General features: G+C 47.1%; 1 protein-coding gene and 1 pseudogene across 1 annotated transcript; one reads left to right on the top strand and one right to left on the bottom strand.

The window, feature by feature from the left end:
- Positions 1 to 2860: 2860 nt before the first annotated feature.
- On the bottom strand, positions 2861 to 3518 carry LOC118588674 (annotated as a pseudogene).
- A 3604-nt stretch (positions 3519 to 7122) lies between these two features.
- On the top strand, positions 7123 to 14944 carry LOC118588442 (polyunsaturated fatty acid (12S)/(13S)-lipoxygenase, epidermal-type-like). Its single transcript, XM_036194759.1, has 14 exons — positions 7123 to 7286; positions 7690 to 7891; positions 8089 to 8170; positions 8264 to 8386; positions 8476 to 8579; positions 8717 to 8877; positions 9711 to 9854; positions 9946 to 10155; positions 11992 to 12078; positions 12271 to 12440; positions 12543 to 12665; positions 14009 to 14108; positions 14212 to 14379; positions 14497 to 14944. Exons 1-14 carry the CDS (start codon positions 7152 to 7154, stop codon positions 14674 to 14676), a joined length of 1989 nt encoding a protein of 662 aa, XP_036050652.1. The 5' UTR covers positions 7123 to 7151; the 3' UTR covers positions 14677 to 14944.
- The last annotated feature ends 4781 nt before the right edge of the window (positions 14945 to 19725 follow it).

A 19725-nucleotide genomic window follows, 5' to 3' on the forward strand; every position in this document is an offset into this window, starting at 1 on the left:
ACATATAAATAACAAATACAGGAGAATTCCAAGGGCTGGTTGATTCTTCAATATGCTGGGCATTTAACTGCTCTTGTACCAACTCTTCTAAAGCCTGGAGTTCCTCTGTTGTTAAAGGCCATTGCTGAATCCATACAGGCTTGTCCATTAACCATTTTAAAGGTAGAGCTGTTGGTGTCTTTGGAAGATCATCAGTTGTTGTGCCCTGTTCTTGTACAATCTGGATGTCTGGTGACCACTCATTAGAATAATACCTTCTAACATTTTTCTCAGAAACATGTGTTAGTTTATGATTTGTTTCTGAGGCTGGAGGGATGTTAATCTGAGTATTCCATTGTTGTAATAGATCACGGCCCCATAAGTTCATAGCTATGTTAGCCACATATGGCTTTAATTTTCCTCTCTGTCCTTCTGGACCTATACATTTGAGCCATCTTGTACTCCGTTTCACTTGAGATAATGTTCCAATCCTAACAGTTGAATGTTTACCTCCCGAAGAGGCCAAGTTGGATGTCAAAATTCTGGTGCAATTATTGTCACGGCTCTGTCTACTAAATAAGACAACAAAACATCATTTATTTGTATTGTTAATTTTGGTCTTTGTTCATTTATAGAAGTTTGCCAAAAATTTGCTTTATGGCTTCTCCTGATTTTTCTCTTCTCTTTGCCTCAGCTGTTCTATCACCCCAAGCAGCCTGGTTTATTCCAATGAGCATTTGGTTATTTAATTGTTCTGAGTAGGGGTTTCTTCTATGATGGTAGGAAAGGTCTGAACTGGATTTGCTGTGGGGGCCTGCCTGAGGCCCCTCTGGGAGTTTCCCAGGGACAGAGGCAAAGGATTACCTTGTCTGTCCCTTGTTGATCTACATTCATTGGTCCAGTGTTTACCCTTACCACACCTTCTGCATACTCCAGAAGGAAGGGGCATTCTGTTGCTGTTCCTGGAATAAACATTTTTTCTAGGGATGCCTTGTTTATATTCCATTTTCAAATGACCTTGCTTTTTACACCCAAGACATCTGACATTCCTCAAACCTTTTGAAATTGCTTCTCCTATCCACATATCATCATGATCATGAGATTCAACATTAGTTGTGTCCCTGATCCAATCCTCCAAGTGTGCAGATCTTGCCTTTAACAGCCTGATTATTCTTTTGCATGTTGCATTTGCGTTCTCAAAAGCCAAAGACTTGATTATTATCTGGCTAGCTTCTGAATTTGGGGCCATTCTATTTACTGCTGAAGACGGCCTTTGTAAGAAATCTGTGAAGGATTCTTTCAGGCCCTGTATAACTTTTGTGAATGACCCAATTTTCTTTCCTGCTTCCTCAATTCTGTCCCATGCATTCATGGCTGCCATGCAGCATAGAATTAAGGTTTGGTTATCATATAAACATTGTCTTTGTATTTCAGCATATTGGCCTTCTCCGAGAAGCTGATCCTGGGAAATTTCCACACCTCTAGCTCTCCATTGACTTTCTATGGTCTTAGCCTCATCTCTGTACCACATGCACCACTGCAGCTGTGCTCTGGGTTCCAGGACAGCAGTTACCAATTCTTTCCAAACAAGTTGACCAGGAGTTTAACATTTGCTTTACAAATGGGGAATGCATGCCATAAGATACTATTGCCTCCTTAAACCTTCTTAAATCTAACATTTCAACTGGAGTCCAATTAGTTTGTATACAACCTTGATCAGGTAGTTGCTGTACAGGTACCAGATAAATTAAGTTTGATTGTTTGAAAACAGGCTGTCTTTTGTAACCTTATAATCTAATCCTGAAATAATCTCCCCCTTAAATTCTTCTGTCTGAGTCTGAATTTCTCTACAATTTATTTTAACAGGTTTTTCTAAAGCTTTTATCTTGGCACTTAAATTGACTATCTTTTTTTTTTTTTTTTGGTTTTTCGATTAAATTGACTATCTTTTTAAATTGTAGAATAAGGATAAGTAAACAAATATGTATAATTGATGTTACATACATCCCATCAACATTAATCCTCTCATGTAATTGTTCCATTTTCAGACTGCCTAATATTTTATCAAACAAAGACCAGTTTTCTTCTATTGTAAAAATATTTCTCATTGTTTTAATGTGGGAAAAATTTTTCTCTTTTAAGTAATTTCTCCCTTTAAGATATCTGATATCTTAATTGACTTACCAAGTCTTCATAGAAACAGTAGAAGCCCCTGAGGGAATGGGAGCTTATCTAAATACTGACCTTTGGAAAGGGACTTTGTAGTTTTATCTCTGTTAAGTATGAGCCTTAAAAACAACAGTCTCTCAATTGAAGCTCCTTTTAGTATCAATATAAAACATTTATATGACTTAGTTTATCCAAATAGCTTAAGCTTAACAAATTTAGCAAAGACAAGAAGACTAGACCTACATTCTTAAGCCTGAATAGATCTTGAGTAAGGAGAAACATTCTCCAAGCCACTGATTTTCAATTTTCCCAATGCTTTGACCTTTCAAAATAGTTCCCCCATGTTGTGGTGACCCCCCCATTACAAAATTTTTCCCTTGCTGTTTCATAACTGCAGCTTTGCCATTGTTATGAATCTCAATGCAAATACCTGACATGTGGGTGGTCCTAGGCTACCCCTGTAAAAAGGTTTTTCAAACCCCACAGGGTTGAGACTCATGGAGTCAGAAGCTGTTCCAAGCCCTTTGCTGGACTGCTTAGGCCATTGTCTTGCTGCATCATAAGAAATGAAGATCCCAGTTTCTGGTTAGTATTTGGTTCCTATGTCTGTGACCCTAATTTTTAGCCATTTATTTATTTATTTTTAATTTTTATTTTTTTGGAAGACAAGTTTGTAATTATATTTATGTTCAGAAAACTTAGCAGTGTACATTTAGCCCAGTTTAGTGGCGAGGTCTTTGGCCTTTGCCTTTTCCAGCTTGGCAATCCAAGCCACAGATTTAGGACCCAGGACATGGCCGCCCCAGTGGCGGTGGATCTCGTCATATCTGTTGTTGTAATTGGTCCTAACAGCTTCCACCAGCTGAGCCAGAGCACCCTTGTCTTCCGAGTTAACCTGTGTGAAGGCAACAGTGGTGCATGTCTTCCTGTGGACCAGCCACCCTAGCCTGGCCTTTCTCTTGATGATGCAGCAGGGGACCCCCCATTTTTTGACACAGGGCAGGCAGGAAGACCACCAGCTCAATGGAGTCTACATTGTGAGCAATCATCACCAGCTGAGCCTTCTTGACTGTATTGACCCCTGCTCTAAGGACAGGTGGTCTCTGAGTTGGGACGTCCCCTTTGCCAGCAGCTTTCTTCTCAGCACAGGCCAACAGCCTTTGCTTCTCCTGCTTTGTCTCTGGCCTAAGGGAGTGGCACTGTTAGGAGGCATGGCCTTGTTGGAGTAGGCATGGCCTTGTTGGAGGAAGTGTGTCACTGTGGGGGCGGGCTTTGAGGTCTCATACATGTTCAAGTCTCTCACAGTGAGGTAGACCACTTCCTGTTGCCTGCACAAGATGTAGAATTCACAGCTACCTGTCCAGCACCATGTCTGCCTGCACATAGCCATGTCCCACCATGATGATAAAGGACTGAACCTTTGAACTGTAAGCCACCCAATTAAGTGTTTTCCTTTATCAGAGTTGCTGTGGTCATGGTGTCTCTTCACAGCAATAGAAACCTTAAATAAGACAAGTCTCTCATCCAGGAATCAGGTTGAAGCCTCTTGCCAGTGAGGAGCAAGAATTTCAGCATAAATAATAGCTGCTCGCTCTCTCTTCCCAGCCATGAACTTGCAAATTTCTAAGGCATCAGAAGTACTTGTACAGCCCTAGTGGCTTCTGAATGGTAACTTGAGTGCCACCAAACAGGTACATATGGCTAATGTTAAGACCAAAGCCACAGCTGGCTGAAGTCTGGCTAGCTAGCTTTCCTATGTCCTTGGCCAGGTCCACTCATTTTTGTGGGTACTGGGGACTTCAACCCTGGTCTGCAGCTTGGACCATCTCCCAAACTTCCCTCGCCCTCAATTCTATGTGTGTAAGTGTTTTGTCTGCATGCTGCTGTTTACCTCGTGTGCCTTGTCAACTCCCTCACCAGCTGGAGGCAGTAGGGGGGAGGGAGAGGGCATCTTTCCCTTGCTCCCACCACCACACCACAGATGAGGGAGGCAGTACCAGCTATGCCCCTCTCATGCCCTCAGAGCTGGCTTACCAGCACCACTGTCTACAGGGTCAACTCTACTGTGGTGCCCTGGCAAGGCCCGTTCTCCCAAGTGCTGCAGCTGGTAAGGGGGAAGGTCATGTCTCCCACCTGCTGCAGGTGGCGAGGGATGAGGGGAGGCATCTTTCCCTCACCACATGGCCCTGTGACCTGCACTCCCATTCTCATGCTCTCAGGTGCAGCTTGCCCATGCCCCTGTGAATAGCTCTATTGTGCTGCCTAGGTGAGGTGTAGGACCCTCTCTCCTGAGTGCTTCAGAGGCTGAGGGGCAGGACCAGTTCTCCTTAGTGTTGCAGCCAGTGAGGGGGCGGGGCCAACTCTGTAAGCCCCTATCCTCTTGGCCTTTGGTGGGATCTAGAGTCACAAACATCAACACAGACTGAGGCTGTATCAGGGCCATGAACTCAGACATGAGCCCAGCAGTCCAGGCCCATGGTCCTGTGTGGCAATCAAGCCACCCACCTCAGCCTGCTCCTCACCACTTTCACCCCTTCAGATACGCCTCTGTCCACAGGACATGAACCATTCTGTCTCTTCCTCTCTCTCTTTCATACACACCATACATTTCCTCACCATAATAGTTGTGCCGGGAGGCCCGTGTTTTCCCCTTGGAGTCTGGGGCAGACTGCCCAGGCCTTCGAGTGGGCCTCTGTGTACCGGTCAGTCCATCATTGAGTCCCTCGTTTCTTTCTGTGTGTCTGTAACTTGGACTCAGTCCCGACAGGAGTTCAGGCTTGTTCTGGAAAGCACACTGCAAGGTGATGTAAGCAACAAAGGGAGGCTTGTTGGAAGGACATGGGCGTCTCCTGGAACCCGTGTGGGTCTGACAGGACATGGAAACCCCCAGGAGCTGATGGCTTCTCGTCTCCTTCCAGTCTCAGTGCTGGGAAAGGGGTAGAAAGGACGAGACACAATCTACTGAACACTGCGGGTGATGAAGTCTCAGTGGTGATCCAAACGTGAGACGCGAAGGCTCAGAGGAAGAGTCAGGGGGAGCAATTCGATCCAGTCACCTACCAGAGACCCTGCCTCTGAGCATTGCCTCGCTGGGGTGAGGCTGGGAGCGCAGCAGCTCTTGGAGGACATTTAAGATCCAAACGCTTGGCTAACCTTTCAGGCTACTCATCCTGTTAGTGCCTCCAAAAAGGCCGACATGTCTTCAGCATGGCAAATGCATGTCACAAGGAGGCTATGTGACAGTTCAGCACCCACCAGGTAAACTGTGTGTCTATAGGAATAGTTGTTTGGGGCTGGGAGATGGCTCCATGGACAAAAGTGCTTCCTCTGAAATTGTGAGGACCTAATTTTCAATCCTCAGCATCCATAAAAAAAGTTAGGTGTGGCTGTGTGTGCCTGTGATCCCAGCACTGGGGGATAGAGATGAGCAGGCCCTGAGATCTCACTGGCCAGCCATTCCAGACTGAACAGTGAGCTTCTGGGTCAGTGAGAGACCCGGTCTCAAGGAAATAAGGTGAAACACAATAAAGGAAGGTACCTCCAAAAGTTCTCCTCTGGCCTCCACATGCACGCACGCGCGCGCACACACACACACACACACACACACACACACACACACACAGCCATAAAAAGGAACAGTTGTTCAGAACTCAGGAGGCTGAGGCAGAAAAAATTGCAGGGCAGAGGTAGCCTGGGTTATACGGTATATAGTGAGAACCTGTCTCAAGAAAACAAAGTTATGTAAGCTTTCAACTGTTTATGTCAGTGGTGATTATTGTAAATTTTGCAATGCATAGACAAATATTAGCAATGGAATGGTAGTAGAGCCATAGCTATAATTTTTATTAGATGCAAATGAAATTTTATCTGACTGTATAAAGAAGAATCACTTAAAAAGCACTATCAAGTTACTGATGAGAAGTAGTCAAGGCAACTTTAAAAAGAATAATAATAAAAAGGCCGGGTATTGTGGTGCATGCCTTTAATCCCAGCACTGAGGAGACAGAGGGAGGCAGATTTATGTGAGTTCGAGGCTAGCCTGGTCTACAGAGCAAGTTTCAGGACTACCCAGAGAAACCCTGTCTTGAGAAACACCAGCCAAGGTTGAGAGAAAAACGGTAAAGATCTAGATGGATGCTGCATTTAGTGTTTATTCCACACGGTCCTCCAGGCACCTGCTTCACCGGAAATTTAACGTCAACTCTCCACGGATGGTTTGTCCAAGAAAGTACCTCTCTATACTTTTAGATTCGGGTCTTAGCCACCTGTTTTGACCGACTCTTTGAACATGAGGCGAGGGTAGGTCTTAAGCAAAACTCACAGCGGATTCAGGGACTTTATCCCACAATAGCACAAGAGGACCTGGACAGAGGCAGCTATAGCGCCATAGGAGTGCTCCAGCAAGGGAAGGGTGTACCTGTGAGCGGTAGCCAGCAGGGGAAGGGTGTACCTGTGAGCGGTACTTGTTCTGAGGAGGAAGGTGGCCAAACCGTGGGAGGTGGGATGGATGGGAAGACTTCGTCCTGAAGAGAGTACACCCACGGGGCACATCATGCATGCTCAACCTAAAGCCTTGGCCTGGAAGATCCCGTCTCAGAGTGGTCCAATCGAAACTTCCAACTCCTTCTCCTGGCTACCGAGTTTCAACAAAACCTCTGCGTCTTTGCCAAGGGTATGCTCACTTCCACTGAAAAGCACGCCCCCATCCGAGGCCATTCCACTTCTCTCATCTCCACCTGCTCTTTCATTGGGTTCCCTTAAAACTGGGTAGGTGTGGGGCTTAGCCAGCTCGGGGCTGGGCATGAAGCCCTAGCCAAGCGAACAAGGTGGGGCTGTGTTTTTCGAAACTGTTGGGAGACCTAGAGCCTGCCCCTTAGTGGGGGAGGGACTTGTGGGCGGGGGAAGCCCAAAGACACTGGTCTAGGTGTGGCTCCCAGGAGGCTGGCTCTCAGATCCTCTTAAAAGCGGCTTTTCTCCCAAGTACCTGTAGAGGACCAGCCGAGATGGGCAAGTACACGATCCGGGTGGTCACTGGAGACTCGCTCCTGGCGGGCTCCAGCAACCTGGTGCAATTGTGGCTGGTGGGCGAGCACGGGGAAGCGGACCTCGGCAAACAGCTGCGACCCCTGCGGAGAGGGGTGAGTGCGGGGCAAAGGCTGAGCTCTCAGGGACCCTGGGATCTGGGACTCCGAAGGGGTCTGGGGTCTAGAGGAAGTCTGACCCCAGAGAAGGTGGGCCGGGGATGGTGTTAGGCGCAGGTGGACTGACTACGAGGAAAGCGGACAGTGAAAGGAGCCGGAGAGACGGGCTGGGCAGAAAGAGGGGCGAGGGTGGGACTCCGCTGGGGCGCGCAGCAGGTGCACAGGGAGCCTGGAGCACAACTGAGTTCCCTGCTCCTTCCTCACCGCCCTTGGTTCAGGTCTCTTTCTTGGGGTGCTTCTTAGAAGGGCAAGCGGAGCCACGCTTCTCTGGGGGCTCACTGACACCGCTGCCCTCACTGAGGACCCCAGACTTGCTGAGGAGCTGTGTCCTATCCCACAGAACACGGAGTTGGAGATCGACGTCCCCGTGCATCTAGGGCGTCTCCTGCTGGTAAAGTTGCGCAAACACAAAGGCCTATTGGATTCTGACTGGTTCTGCAAGTGGGTCACTGTGCAGGGCCCTGGGACCCAAGGAGAGGTCTATTTCCCCTGCTACAGTTGGGTGCAGAGCAACGAGACTATCTGCCTATCCGAGGGCACTGGTGAGGGCTATGGGGTGCCGCTGAAGGAAGCAGGAGGTGGTTGCGCGGGTTATGAAATAAATAAAAGGAAAAGATTACAGAGAGGAGGGTGAGGGGGGAAGAGAAAGGACGAGATTGAGGAGAAGGGAAGATGGAGAGACCCCTGGCCCAGAGCGATGTCCCGAGAGGATGCAAGCTCTTGTGTCCACCTCTCCCAGCCCTGAAGGTAAACGACGACACTCAGAGCCTGTTTAGGAAGTATCGAGAGCAGGAGATGGAGGACCGAAGGAAGGTGTACCGGTGAGTCCAAGAAAGCCTTTGATCGCCCTCCCGATCCCCCACCCCGCCCCCAAACCACGGCCTCATTCGGGACTGTGCATCCGTCCTCTCTAGGTGGGGCTCCTGGAAGGAGGGCTTAATCCTGCCCATAGCAGGGAGTACACAGTGGGACCTCCCCAGGAACCAGAGATTCATGGAAGACAAGGATTTAGATTTTTCCCTCGCTCTGGCCAAAGTGTGAGTACTTGGTGAGTTCGCGCAGTTTCGCCTCTTCAGCTGCAAGGTGAACTCTTGCCTGACCGTCTTGCATGCTGTTCTTTGCACAGGTTGAAGGATTTTGCCATTAAGGGGACTCTAGATTTCGTAAGTCGTGTACGAAACCTGGAAGATTACAAAAGAATATTCCCATGTGGAAAGACTGCTCTGGCCGGTCAGTTACCACAACTTCTCAAAGTCTCTACCCAGAATTCCAAGCCAGGGTCTGAAAGGAGAGGGGAGAGGGCAGAAGATGGTGGGCTAGAGGGAGGGCACATTTACCTCACCCTGTGTTCTCACTGATGCCCTCAGGGCGGGTCCGTGATTCCTGGAAGGAGGATGCTCTCTTTGGGTACCAGTTCCTCAATGGTGCGAACCCGATGCTCCTGAGGCGTTCTAAGAGCCTTCCAGGCCGGCTGGTGCTGCCTCCGGAGATGAAAGACTTAAAGAGCCAGCTGCAGAAGGCGCTCCAGGTGTGAGCTGCCTCTGCTTACCCCCTACCCTCCCACTCCCAACCCCCACCCCGGCCACTTTGTCTTCTACTCCCTCCCCTCCTTCCCTCCTCTCTTTCATGTGTATCTCCATCATCTATACCCACCTCCACCAGCATTTAGGGTTTCTTTTTTAAATCACTTTTTTTTAGGTTAACATACAAAGTGATTGGTTATGATCATCAGCACTTGGGGGTTCTCAACTTTGGTTCTATGTCATTCTTTTTTTTAAAGATTTATTTATTTATTTATTTATTTATTCATTCATTCATTTATTTATTAAGTATACAGTGTTCTGTCTGCATGTATCCCTGTAGGCCAGAAGAGGGCACCAGATTTCATTACAGATGGTTGTGAGCTGCCATGTGGTTGCTGGGAATTGAACTCAGGACCTCTGGAAGAGCAGCCAGTGCTCTTAACCACTGAGCCATCTCTCCAGCCCCCTATGTCATTCTTATGACCTATATAATCCTTTGTTTTAGGGTACTTTCCTATTCAGTGAGGGTTTAGTAGTAACCCCTGCCTCTTACCTATTAGATGTCAATAACACATCCTTTGTGACAAACCAAAAATAACTCTAGACGTTGCCAAATGTTTGAGGTGTAGGGAGGCACAGAGTTAGCTGTGGCAATGTCTAGAGTCATTTTTGGTTGTCCAGGCTCCAAACAGTACATCCAGCGCTTTAGTTCTGGGGAGATCTGTTGCTTTAAGTGAAGTTGCTGGGTGGTAGAGAGAGGACCCACTTTGGCAAGTGAAAGAAAAGCAGGTTCAGAACTGACTCCGGCATCTCTATCTCCCATGATCCCATCCCACAGGCTGGATCTCTGTTTGAAGCTGACTTCTCCCTGCTGGATGGAGTCAAGCCCAACATCATCATTTTTAAGCAGCAGTATGTGACAGCCCCTTTGGTCATGCTGAAGCTAGAGCCCGATGGAAGCCTCTTACCCATGCTCATTCAGGTACGAGAATCAACGCCTTCCCTAACGTTGACTCTCTTTTGGGATTTAGACACGCAGGTTCTCAGCTCCTCCTCTCTCTCTCCCTCTCTAGCTCCAGCCTCCCCGACATGGGTGCTCCCCACCTCTGCTCTTCCTGCCCTCAGATCCTCCCATGGCCTGGCTTCTGGCCAAGATCTGGGTTCGAAGCTCTGACTTCCAGCTGCACCAGTTACAGTCCCATCTGCTAAGGGGGCATCTAATGGCCGAGGTTATCTCTGTGGCCACAATGAGGAGCTTACCCAGCCTGCATCCCATATACAAGGTATTTCAGGCTGTCTGTCACTGTGCAGCTGCTGTCCACAGTTCCCACGTACAACCTCAGGAGGCCTCTCCTTGGGGGTCTGTTCTTCAGCATGTTAGGAGAGGCAGCCATCTTAGTCTCTGTGTGGATACATGAACACACACACACACACACACACACACGCACGCACGCACACGCACACGCACACGCACGCACGCACGCACGCACACGCATATGCACACACAGAGAAACCCTTCTATGGAAACCCTGAAGATACGCTCTTGCTGTGAGCTGGGGAAAGAATAAGAATAAGATTAGTTGCAATTCAGAGTGAGGAGGTTGTTCGAGTGGTAGGGAAGTGTGGGGACATTTCAGGAGTGATCCCTAGTGGTGAGGGAGGAAGGACTTTGGGCTATGCAGGACATTAAGCATTACTGAAATTGTAGAAAGTGATTACCCTTTGAGTAGGAGGAAGGGAAGTGGGAGAAGACAAGAAAGATAATTGCAGTGTTTGGAGAGCAGAGGCCGGAGCATGTTTTGACCACATGCTTATAGACATCTGTCTGAAAACACTGGAGAGCAAGGGGTTGAAGACATGGATTTCAGTTAGCAGGAAACAGAAGTGTCTGAGATCACTGTACTGGAGTAAGTTCTCTAGGGTTTAGACTTGGTGCCTCAGAAGCACTTTCAGTCTGGGACATAATTCTAGTGAGCCCCGCCCTCTGGAAAGTGAGAGGAGGAGGCAGAGCGGTGGAAGGGCAACAGAGGGGCATCCGCTGAGGTGGGGAAGGGGCAGAATGTGAGTCATGGCATCCAGGAGAAGCAAGTGTTTGGAGAGAGAGGCTGGTTATCAATTCCAAATACAGCTGGCGGTGAGCACAGCTGCAGAGGAGGGTCCATCCCAGATACAGCTGGGGGTCAGGTCAGCATAGCTGCAGAGGAGGGTCCATCCCAGATACAGCTGGGGGTCAGGTCAGCACAGTTGCAGAGCAGGGTCCATCCCAGATACAGCTGGGGGTCAGTTCAGCACAGCTGCAGAGCAGGGTCCATCCCAGATACAGCTGGGGGTCAGCACAGCTGCAGAGGAGGGTCCATCCCAGATACAGCTGGGGGTCAGGTCAGCTGCAGAGGAGGGTCCATCCAAGATACAGCTGGGGGTCAGCACAGCTGCAGAGGAGGGTCCATCCCAGATACAGCTGGGGGTCAGGTCAGCTGCAGAGGAGGGTCCATTCCAGATACAGCTGGGGGTCAGCACAGTTACAGAGGAGGGTACTTTGTCAATATGGACATCATTGGCTGATTTGTTGACAAGGACTATCTCGGGGAAGTAGAGATGCTGGCAGCCTGGTTGTGGGCTGAGCCGAACCTGCCAGTCAAGAGGTAGAGACTTCTCAGGAAGCTAGCTGAGAAGGAGAAATGAAAGATTAGGATCCTTCTGGGAAGGGAAGAGAGGTAGAATCAAGGAAGAGTTTTCTTCTACAAGACATTAAACACCCAGCGAAGGAGAGAGAGAGAGAGGGAGGCAGACACAGACAAAGAGAGACAGAGAATATGAGTCCTGGTCAAGACAAATGGGGGATGGGCTTATAGTGGAGGATGTTACTGGGTTCTGTGGTATGAGACTAATAATCGCTGGAATTATGACAGCGAACACAGGATTGTGCAAATAAGTAATGAAACCTTGAACCTTTGACCTTGGAGGCTTTTGGGAGGATATTTCACTCTCTCTCTTTACCCTGACCCAGTCCTCCAAAGGGAAAGACTGTCTCACATAAGCTTTCCCCTCCCTTCTCATCACCCAATGGATCCTGCCATTTCTGTTATTTGATTGTATCTCATTTCTTATCCCACAATCAGCTCCTTGTCCCCCACTTCCGCTACACCATGGAGATCAACATCCTGGCACGGAAGAGTCTTGTCTCTGAATGGGGAATTTTTGATCTGGTATGGAAAGGGATGTGTGAAGGGGGAGGAGTCTCTCAAGGGTATTTCCCCCCCATCCCCCCCATCCATTCTTCCTCCAAACTCTGCTTTTCGTACTGAAGGCCAGCCTTCACTTGCCTCATACTTGAATAGCCTGCTGGTTCCCATCTCCCTCACTGTTACCTGCCTTGGTTAACCCTGGTTTGTCCTCAGGTGGTGAGTACAGGGAGTGGAGGCCATGTGGACATTCTCCAGAGAGCCACGGCTTGTTTGACTTACCGTTCCTTTTGCCCTCCGGATGACTTGGCTGACCGTGGGCTCTTGGATGTGAAATCTTCTCTGTATGCCCAGGATGCCCTCAGGCTATGGGAAATCATCAGCCGGTGAGGATGACACAGAGGGAGAGAAGCGGGGGAGGCGGGGGAGCAGGTCTCAAAGGCCCTAGCCTGGCCCTGTGGCGGAGTGCCCTCTTCTCTGGGGAGCAGGTATGTGGAAAGGATGGTTGAGCTTTTCTACAAGAGTGACAGAGATGTGAAGGACGATCCAGAGCTGCAAGTGTGGTGCCGAGAGATCACTGAGATCGGACTGCAGGGCGGCCAGGAGCGGGGGTAAGGCATGGGGTCCTCCTGAGTTACCCTGCATCATTGCCCATGCATCTGTCAGCATCCCTCATCTGGTACCCTGAAACACTTCCCTGGTGTCTCCCGAGCCTCCAGAGGCCCTAACCATCACCCTTTTCTGCAGCTCCTTTGTCTTCTCCTCTCACGGGATTCGCTCTCCTCACACACCGGGGGCTTTCTCTGCAGCCAGAACTATCATCATCTTAGAGTCCCTTACTTTCCCAACCTCGAGCTGGAAGGCAGCTCCAAGGCCCATCCTACATGCATCAGTTTTCTTTATTTTTGTCTTGGGGGGTTATTTTCTCCTCTTCCTTTCATCCCTCCAAAGCCTCCCATATACCCCACCTTGTTCTCTTTCAAATTCATGGCCTCTTTTTTCATTATTTGTTGTTACATACATATATGTACACACACACACCATATATATATACACTCATATATGTATACACACACAAACATACACACACACACACACACACACACACACACACACACACACATTCTTTTGGCTTTTCAAGATAGGGTTTCTCTATGTAACAGCCCTGGCTGTCCTGGAACCCCAGCTGTAATACATTCTTAAATACATAAATACGTCCTGCTCAGTACATATAATGTTACTGTGTCTATATGTTTTCAGGGTCCCCCATTTGGTATTGGATGACCACTTGGGGTGCTCTTTCCTGTAGGAGATTGCTTCTCCAGCTCTCAGCTCTCCTTGGTGGCCTTTGTGCAGGCTTGAGGCCTCCTGGACGTCCCCTGTCCATGTTAGCACATCTATTGTTGTCCTTGTTCAGCTCATGGGTAGGCAGTCATATTGGTGAGACCTTATGGGTGTGGCTTCTGACATTCCTAGGACACCACCTCACAGCAAACTCCCTTATCCTCTGGCTCTTACCATCTCTCTGCCCCCTCTTTAGAAAGAACCCTGAGCCTTAGGTTTGGGAGCTGCTTTATTGATGTGTCCAATAGGGCTGGGCTCCACAACTCTGCATTTTGATTGGTTGTGATTTTCTGTAGTGGTCTCCATTACACATCAGTTTTTTTTTTTTTTTTTTTTTTTGAGGCAGAGTTTCTCTGTGTAGCTTTGCGCCTTTCCTGGAACTCGCTCTATAGACCAGGCTGGCCTCAAACTCACAAAGATCCGCCTGGCTCTGCCTCCCGAATGCTGGGATTAAAGGTGTGTGCCACCACTGCCCAGCACACTATTTGTAAACCATAGACTCTAGAGCCTGTGACCAGAACAAGGCCTTCATGTATCTCCAGACATTTTTGCGGCCTGAGCTCTGCCTCAGATGCTGATCTCAAATCTAACTCTCTTTATTTTTACCCAGGTTCCCCCTGTCCCTAGAGTCCCGGGCTCAGCTGTGCCGTTTCGTTACCATGTGCATTTTCACGTGCACTGCTCAGCATGCTTCCACCCATCTGGGTCAGGTAATCCACGTGATCACGTCCCCACGGGTTTCCGGGTTGTAGGAGATGGGGAGAAATGTCTGGGCAGTCAGCCTGAATTTCCGAGTGACCCTTCTATCTGCAGCTGGACTGGTATGCCTGGATCCCAAACGGCCCATGCACCATGCGGAAGCCCCCACCGACCTCCAAGGACGTGACAGAAAGGGACATAGTGAATGCACTGCCTACTCTCCAGCAGGCACGGATGCAGATGACATTTACCAAGTTCCTTGGCAGACGCCAGCCTGTCATGGTTAGACACTGATGCCTAGGCCCTGGCCTGGGGATGGGGAGGCAGCTTGACCGAGGGGCAGTAGTCTTACCTTTGAGAGGCCCAAGGGCCTGAGCCATTTTGTTTTCTCCTTCTCAGGTGGCCCTGGGGCATCATAAGGAGGAATATTTCTCAGGCCCCAAGCCCCGGGCTGTGCTGAAGCAATTCCAGGAGGAGCTGGCTGTCATGGACAAGGAGATTGAAGTCCGGAATGCAGGCCTGGACCTGCCCTATGAGTACCTCCGGCCCAGCGTGGTGGAAAACAGTGTGACTATCTGAGAGGCCCTGTCCATCTCAGCCCCAGAGGAGGCCACTGTCTCTGTGTATCTTCATAGTCTTGTCCTCCTTGGTTACATCCTTTGGTGAATAGACAAACTGCCCATCACAGAGTCCTGGGGAATAGACAGCAATCATTCCCATTGCATTTTAGAATCTGGAACTTGCCACAGTTGCCCTAACTCTATGTCAATCCAGCTATGTGCTTCCTTAGCCTCGAACCTGTTACCCACTTCTCTTCCCCAAAGGACCTGGTTTATACGTTAATGAAAGCCTGATTAAATAATAAAGTTTGGTTATATAAAGCGAGGGAAGGTGAGAGAAAAAGGCCTTATTTTGTTTCTTGCCTTCTTATTCAGATAAAGGGAACAAAGAAAGATATTTTCCTAGGACAACAATTTCTTCCTCAAAGGTTTCCTTAAACATCTGTAAGCTAAATGACATTGGTCATGGCTGACTGGGCCCAGTGGAGCTGAGAGTCATGGCTTTTAACCACGTATTTCACACACACACACAACAAACATAAACTCAAAACAAGTTAAACTCTTAAATACAAGACCAAAAACTATGAAATTGCTGGATAACAACATAGGAAAAAGTCCATGGACATCGGTCTGGGCAAAGACTTCTGGGATATGACTCTTAAAGGTCAGGCAACAGGCACAAAGATGGGCAATGGGATTACATCAGACCAGAGGAGATGCAAAGTACAGCCCACAGGCTGGGGAAATATCTGCAGTCTTGGCCAGTTCAATGGTACAACTCAGCGGTGTTGAATGTATCTGTGTTGTTTGTGATGAGTCTCCAGAACCTCACAATCTTGCAAAATGGAAACTGAACAGTAATTCCCATTTCTCTCTCTCCTAGACCTTGGCTTTATCATTTTATCCTCCATTCTCTGTGAGTTTAGCTACTGTAGGTTCATCATATAAGTGACAATGTGAAGTACATGTCTTTTTATGGCTGGCTTATTTCACTTAGCAGAGTATCTTCTCAGAGTTTCTTCAAGGTTCATCCACATCATCAAACATGAGAGGATTTCTTTCCTATGGATACAGAATGATAATCAGTTCTGTGGGTTTATAACCAGTGAGCTGAATGGGTTGCTTCTGATGTACTTAGATGGGAATTAGGTGTTGGCAAGGAGTAGTTCATCCAGTGTTGGTAGCCCTGGCCTTTGAGTGCTGGGTAGCTGGCAGACAGAAGCTTGTAGCTTCAAATCCCCAAAACTAGAGACTTAGAGTTCCAGGCATTAGAAACCAGAGACTTAGAATTTAAGTACTGTGATTAGATACTTATTGTTCTAGGTTCCAATTGCTGATGGCCTGGCACTTAATAGCTAGTGAAAACCCTGGCTCCAAGCAGCGGCTAGAGCAGCTGCAGTTAATGCAGCAGTGGTGCTCATCAGTGTTGCAGCCCCTGGGTGAGACATGGGCACTGGGACTCTCAGTTCTCCAGCAGCCAGCATGGTACCTTCCAGGTCTCGGGTGCTATGCCCTGGACTCTTCAGTAGCTAGTATTCTTGCTGTCAGACCGGCATGTTAGGACCCTTGGCCCATGTGATGGTTATCCTTGGTTGTCGACTACATCTGGAATTAACTAAAACCCAAGTGGCTGGGTTCACCTGTGAGAGATTTTTTTTTTCTCAGTTAAGCCTTTTGAGGTGGAAAGATCCAATATAATCTGGGTACATCTTCTGGTGACAGTCTATATAAAGCTCATGGAAGAAGAAGCTTGCTCTCTTCCCACTTGCTATCACTCCCAATCACACTGAATGATGCTTAATAGTATAAAATGATGCTTTACACCAGTGGTTCTCAACCTTTATGCTTTGACCCCTTAATACCGTTCCTCATGTTGTGGTGACCCCAACCATAACATTATTTTCATTGCTACTTCATAACTGCAATTTTGCTACTGTTATGAATCGTAATGTAAATATCTGATATGTAGGATGTCTGATATGCGGCCATTGTGAAAGGGTCATTGGACCTCAAAGGGTCAAGACCCACAGGATGAAAACTGCTGCTTTACACACTTAACTCTGCTCCAGTGCCTGAGGCTCCCTCTGTCCTCTTCCATACCATTCTAGTTATCTGTTCGCCCATCTGGTTTGTTTCCCTTGTGGCCGTTGTGAATAATGTTGCAATGAATGTGGGAGCTTAAATAGCCCTTTGAGGTCCCATTTCAATTAATTAGAATATAAAACCAGAAATGGGATTGATGGACCTCTATGGGAGTTCTACTTTTTTTCTAGATCTTTTGTTCTATTATACTAGGCTCAAGAAAACATTGATAATCTCGATGACTTTGAGATGACTTTGAACAATTCTTCACTGTCTGTACCTTTGCCAAAACAGCGCTTTACACAGTTGTGGGGTGGGAATTCTGAGAGTTCTGATTCAGTTCTGCAACATGGCGGTCATCCACCGATAGAAGACGTGACCTAGAGTTGCAAGTCACAGGTCTATCACTTTAGTTTCGTTGACTCAAATAACAAGTCCTGTTATTCCCAAGATGACCTCTAGAGGGCGCCATCTTTAAACAATGGACACTAACTCCGTGGGAGCTGATCGCATTAACCTGGGGTTGGGTGTTGCCTCTCTGCACCAGGCGGTTTGTATTTTTCTCTTTATGGGTGTACGGAAAACAACATAACAGTCCCAAATGGCTAAAAAGAAAAAAAAGTTAACACTAAATTGTGAGCATTTTCCAATCTCCTTTTTCTTTCCAGCAACATAATTACTGTGATTAAAAAAAAAAAGACAAAACAAACAAACAAACAAACAAACAAAAACCCCTATAAATATAGTTGTGGTTCTTGTTCTTAACAAAGTTTTGCTCGGAGTTTTAAAAATAGGAGCAATTTTTTTTTAAAATAAACAGACTTCAAAATTATACTTGTTTTAGTTTCAAATGCTTCATAATGTATATTCTTATTGTTTTATTTCCTGGTATTAACTTCTGTTTCCTACTATTTTTGTGCTTTAATTATTATATTTCTTTGTCTAATTTTTGGGGAAAAAAGAGCTTACCCATCATTTGGGGTAGAAAGTGACTTCAAAACAGAGCACCTCAGAAGGCAACTGATTTACTTTTTAAAAGTTTTCCTGTAGCCTGTTTACCCATTTTTCCTTTGCAAGGATCATGCTTTTTAGTTGAAGTCTGAGAGTTCATTGACTGTCTCTTGATACTGATGATTTTTCTACCCACCCCAATGTTACACTGATTTATATTTTACACACCAGTGTATGTTCTGAGGTAATTTTTATACAAGGTATGGCAAGTTTTTTTTTTTTTTTTTTTAAGAATCCATAGATATTATTCTAGAATGATGGTTCAGAAGTTAAGAGCACTGGCTGCTCTTGTAGAGAACTGGGTTTGATCCTCAGCATCCACATGGTGGCTTACAACCATCTATAACTCTAGTTCCAGGGGACTTGACACCCTCTTCTGGCCCCCACAGGCACTGAATGCGTGTGCTGCACAGACATACACACAGGCAAAACACACACACACACACACACACACACACACACACACACACACACGTACACATGAAAATGTTACGGTGTTATTTTCTGAGAAGGCTATGCTGTGCTGATCTTAGTCAGGTTCCACTGAACTGTGTGTCCTCAGCTCCTGAAACTTAATTCTGGTTACTGTAGTTATCTATAGTGGTGTAAGTCTGGAAAATGAGTAGACTGACCCTGCCTCCTGCTATATTATGTCAGTTGCTTTAGCCATTCTAATTCTGTTGCCTTTGTATGAAAATTTTAGAATAATCTTATTGATATCCACACTACTGTTGGGAATTCAAAACAAATTGTATTAGAACTGTACATCTATTTGGGAAGGATTGAAATTCTGACTAGAGTCTTCCAGTCATCAGGCATAGTGTGCCACATCCATCACTTATTCACACCTGCCTTTCTTCTTCCAACAGGAGTATGGCATGTTTTGTTAGACTTACTATTAAAAACTCCTGTGTTAGTGGTAAATGGCATTATAATTTAAACTTTCACATTCTTGTGTTTATTGCAAACATGTAGATTCATAACCCACTTTTGTAAGTTTGTCCCATGTTGGGCAGCCTTACTGGCCACACTTACTAACTAGCTCCACAAAGTTTATATCTGTGTGTGGATTCTTAGGTGTTCTATGGAGCCATGTCATCAAGCCAACAGGGGTGGATGTCTGTGTCTCTGTGTCTCTGTGTGGTTGTGTGTCTGTATGTATGTCTGTGTTGGGTATGTATGTGTGTCGGTATGTGTGTGTGTGTATCTGTGTCTGTGTATGAGTTTGTCTGTGCTGTGTGTATGTATATATCTGTGTCTGTGTATGTGTATGTCTGTGGTGTGTGTGTATGTGTGCACGTGCTCATGTCTCCTTAGAGATTTATCTACTCTTTCTATTCCCTCGGGCACCACTGGACCTCTGGTAATGGTGGCCCTGGCAGCACTGGGAATGTGTGTCCTCAGGTCTAAAAGTGACAAGAGCCAAGGGGTGGTTAGACATGTGAGGCAGAGGCAGTGGCCAGTGGAGGACCAGTCTTAAGGCCCAGAGCCCAGGTCCTTTGTTACTCAGGTCTTACAGGTGGCCATATCTCTGCTGAAGTGAAATGTCCACCTGCTACAGTCCAGGGAAATACGTGAGATGCTGGGGTCATGGTTGCACTGCTGGGTCTACATGGGAGGGGAGCCCCAGATGCTGGTGTGATGGAACATGAGAGCACAGGAGGACGGTGTGCATGGGGTCTCTTCCCTCTAGGGAAGTGACTTCTGACAGTGGCTCTGATGGTGGGGTGTGTCGGAAGGCAAATCGAGCTTCTCCTCTGAAGCTAAAGCTTCCAGGATCCAGGAAGCCCCTCTAACTCACTTTAACCCTGAGACAACGGTTGAACTGTCCTCTGGCCAGTTAATAATTAACATATAACAACAATGATTATATACTAGATAATATAAGATATATAATTAATAAATATCATCTGTGGGGCGAGATCTGCTGGGACCCTCTTGTCCAGCCCTTCCCTATACCATGGACAGCTTCCTG

This window comes from Onychomys torridus, chromosome 8 (genome assembly GCF_903995425.1).
Source record: "Onychomys torridus chromosome 8, mOncTor1.1, whole genome shotgun sequence".
NCBI lineage: Eukaryota > Metazoa > Chordata > Mammalia > Rodentia > Cricetidae > Onychomys > Onychomys torridus.

Excerpts from the sequence above, each read along its gene's own strand:
- LOC118588442 (XM_036194759.1), top strand. The coding sequence starts at position 7,152 with ATGGGCAAGTACACGATCCGGGTGGTCACTGGAGACTCGCTCCTGGCG. Across the intron at positions 7,287-7,689 it reads TGCGACCCCTGCGGAGAGGG|AACACGGAGTTGGAGATCGA; the intron begins GTGAGTGCGGGG and ends CCTATCCCACAG. Across the intron at positions 12,441-12,542 it reads CTATGGGAAATCATCAGCCG|GTATGTGGAAAGGATGGTTG; the intron begins GTGAGGATGACA and ends TCTGGGGAGCAG.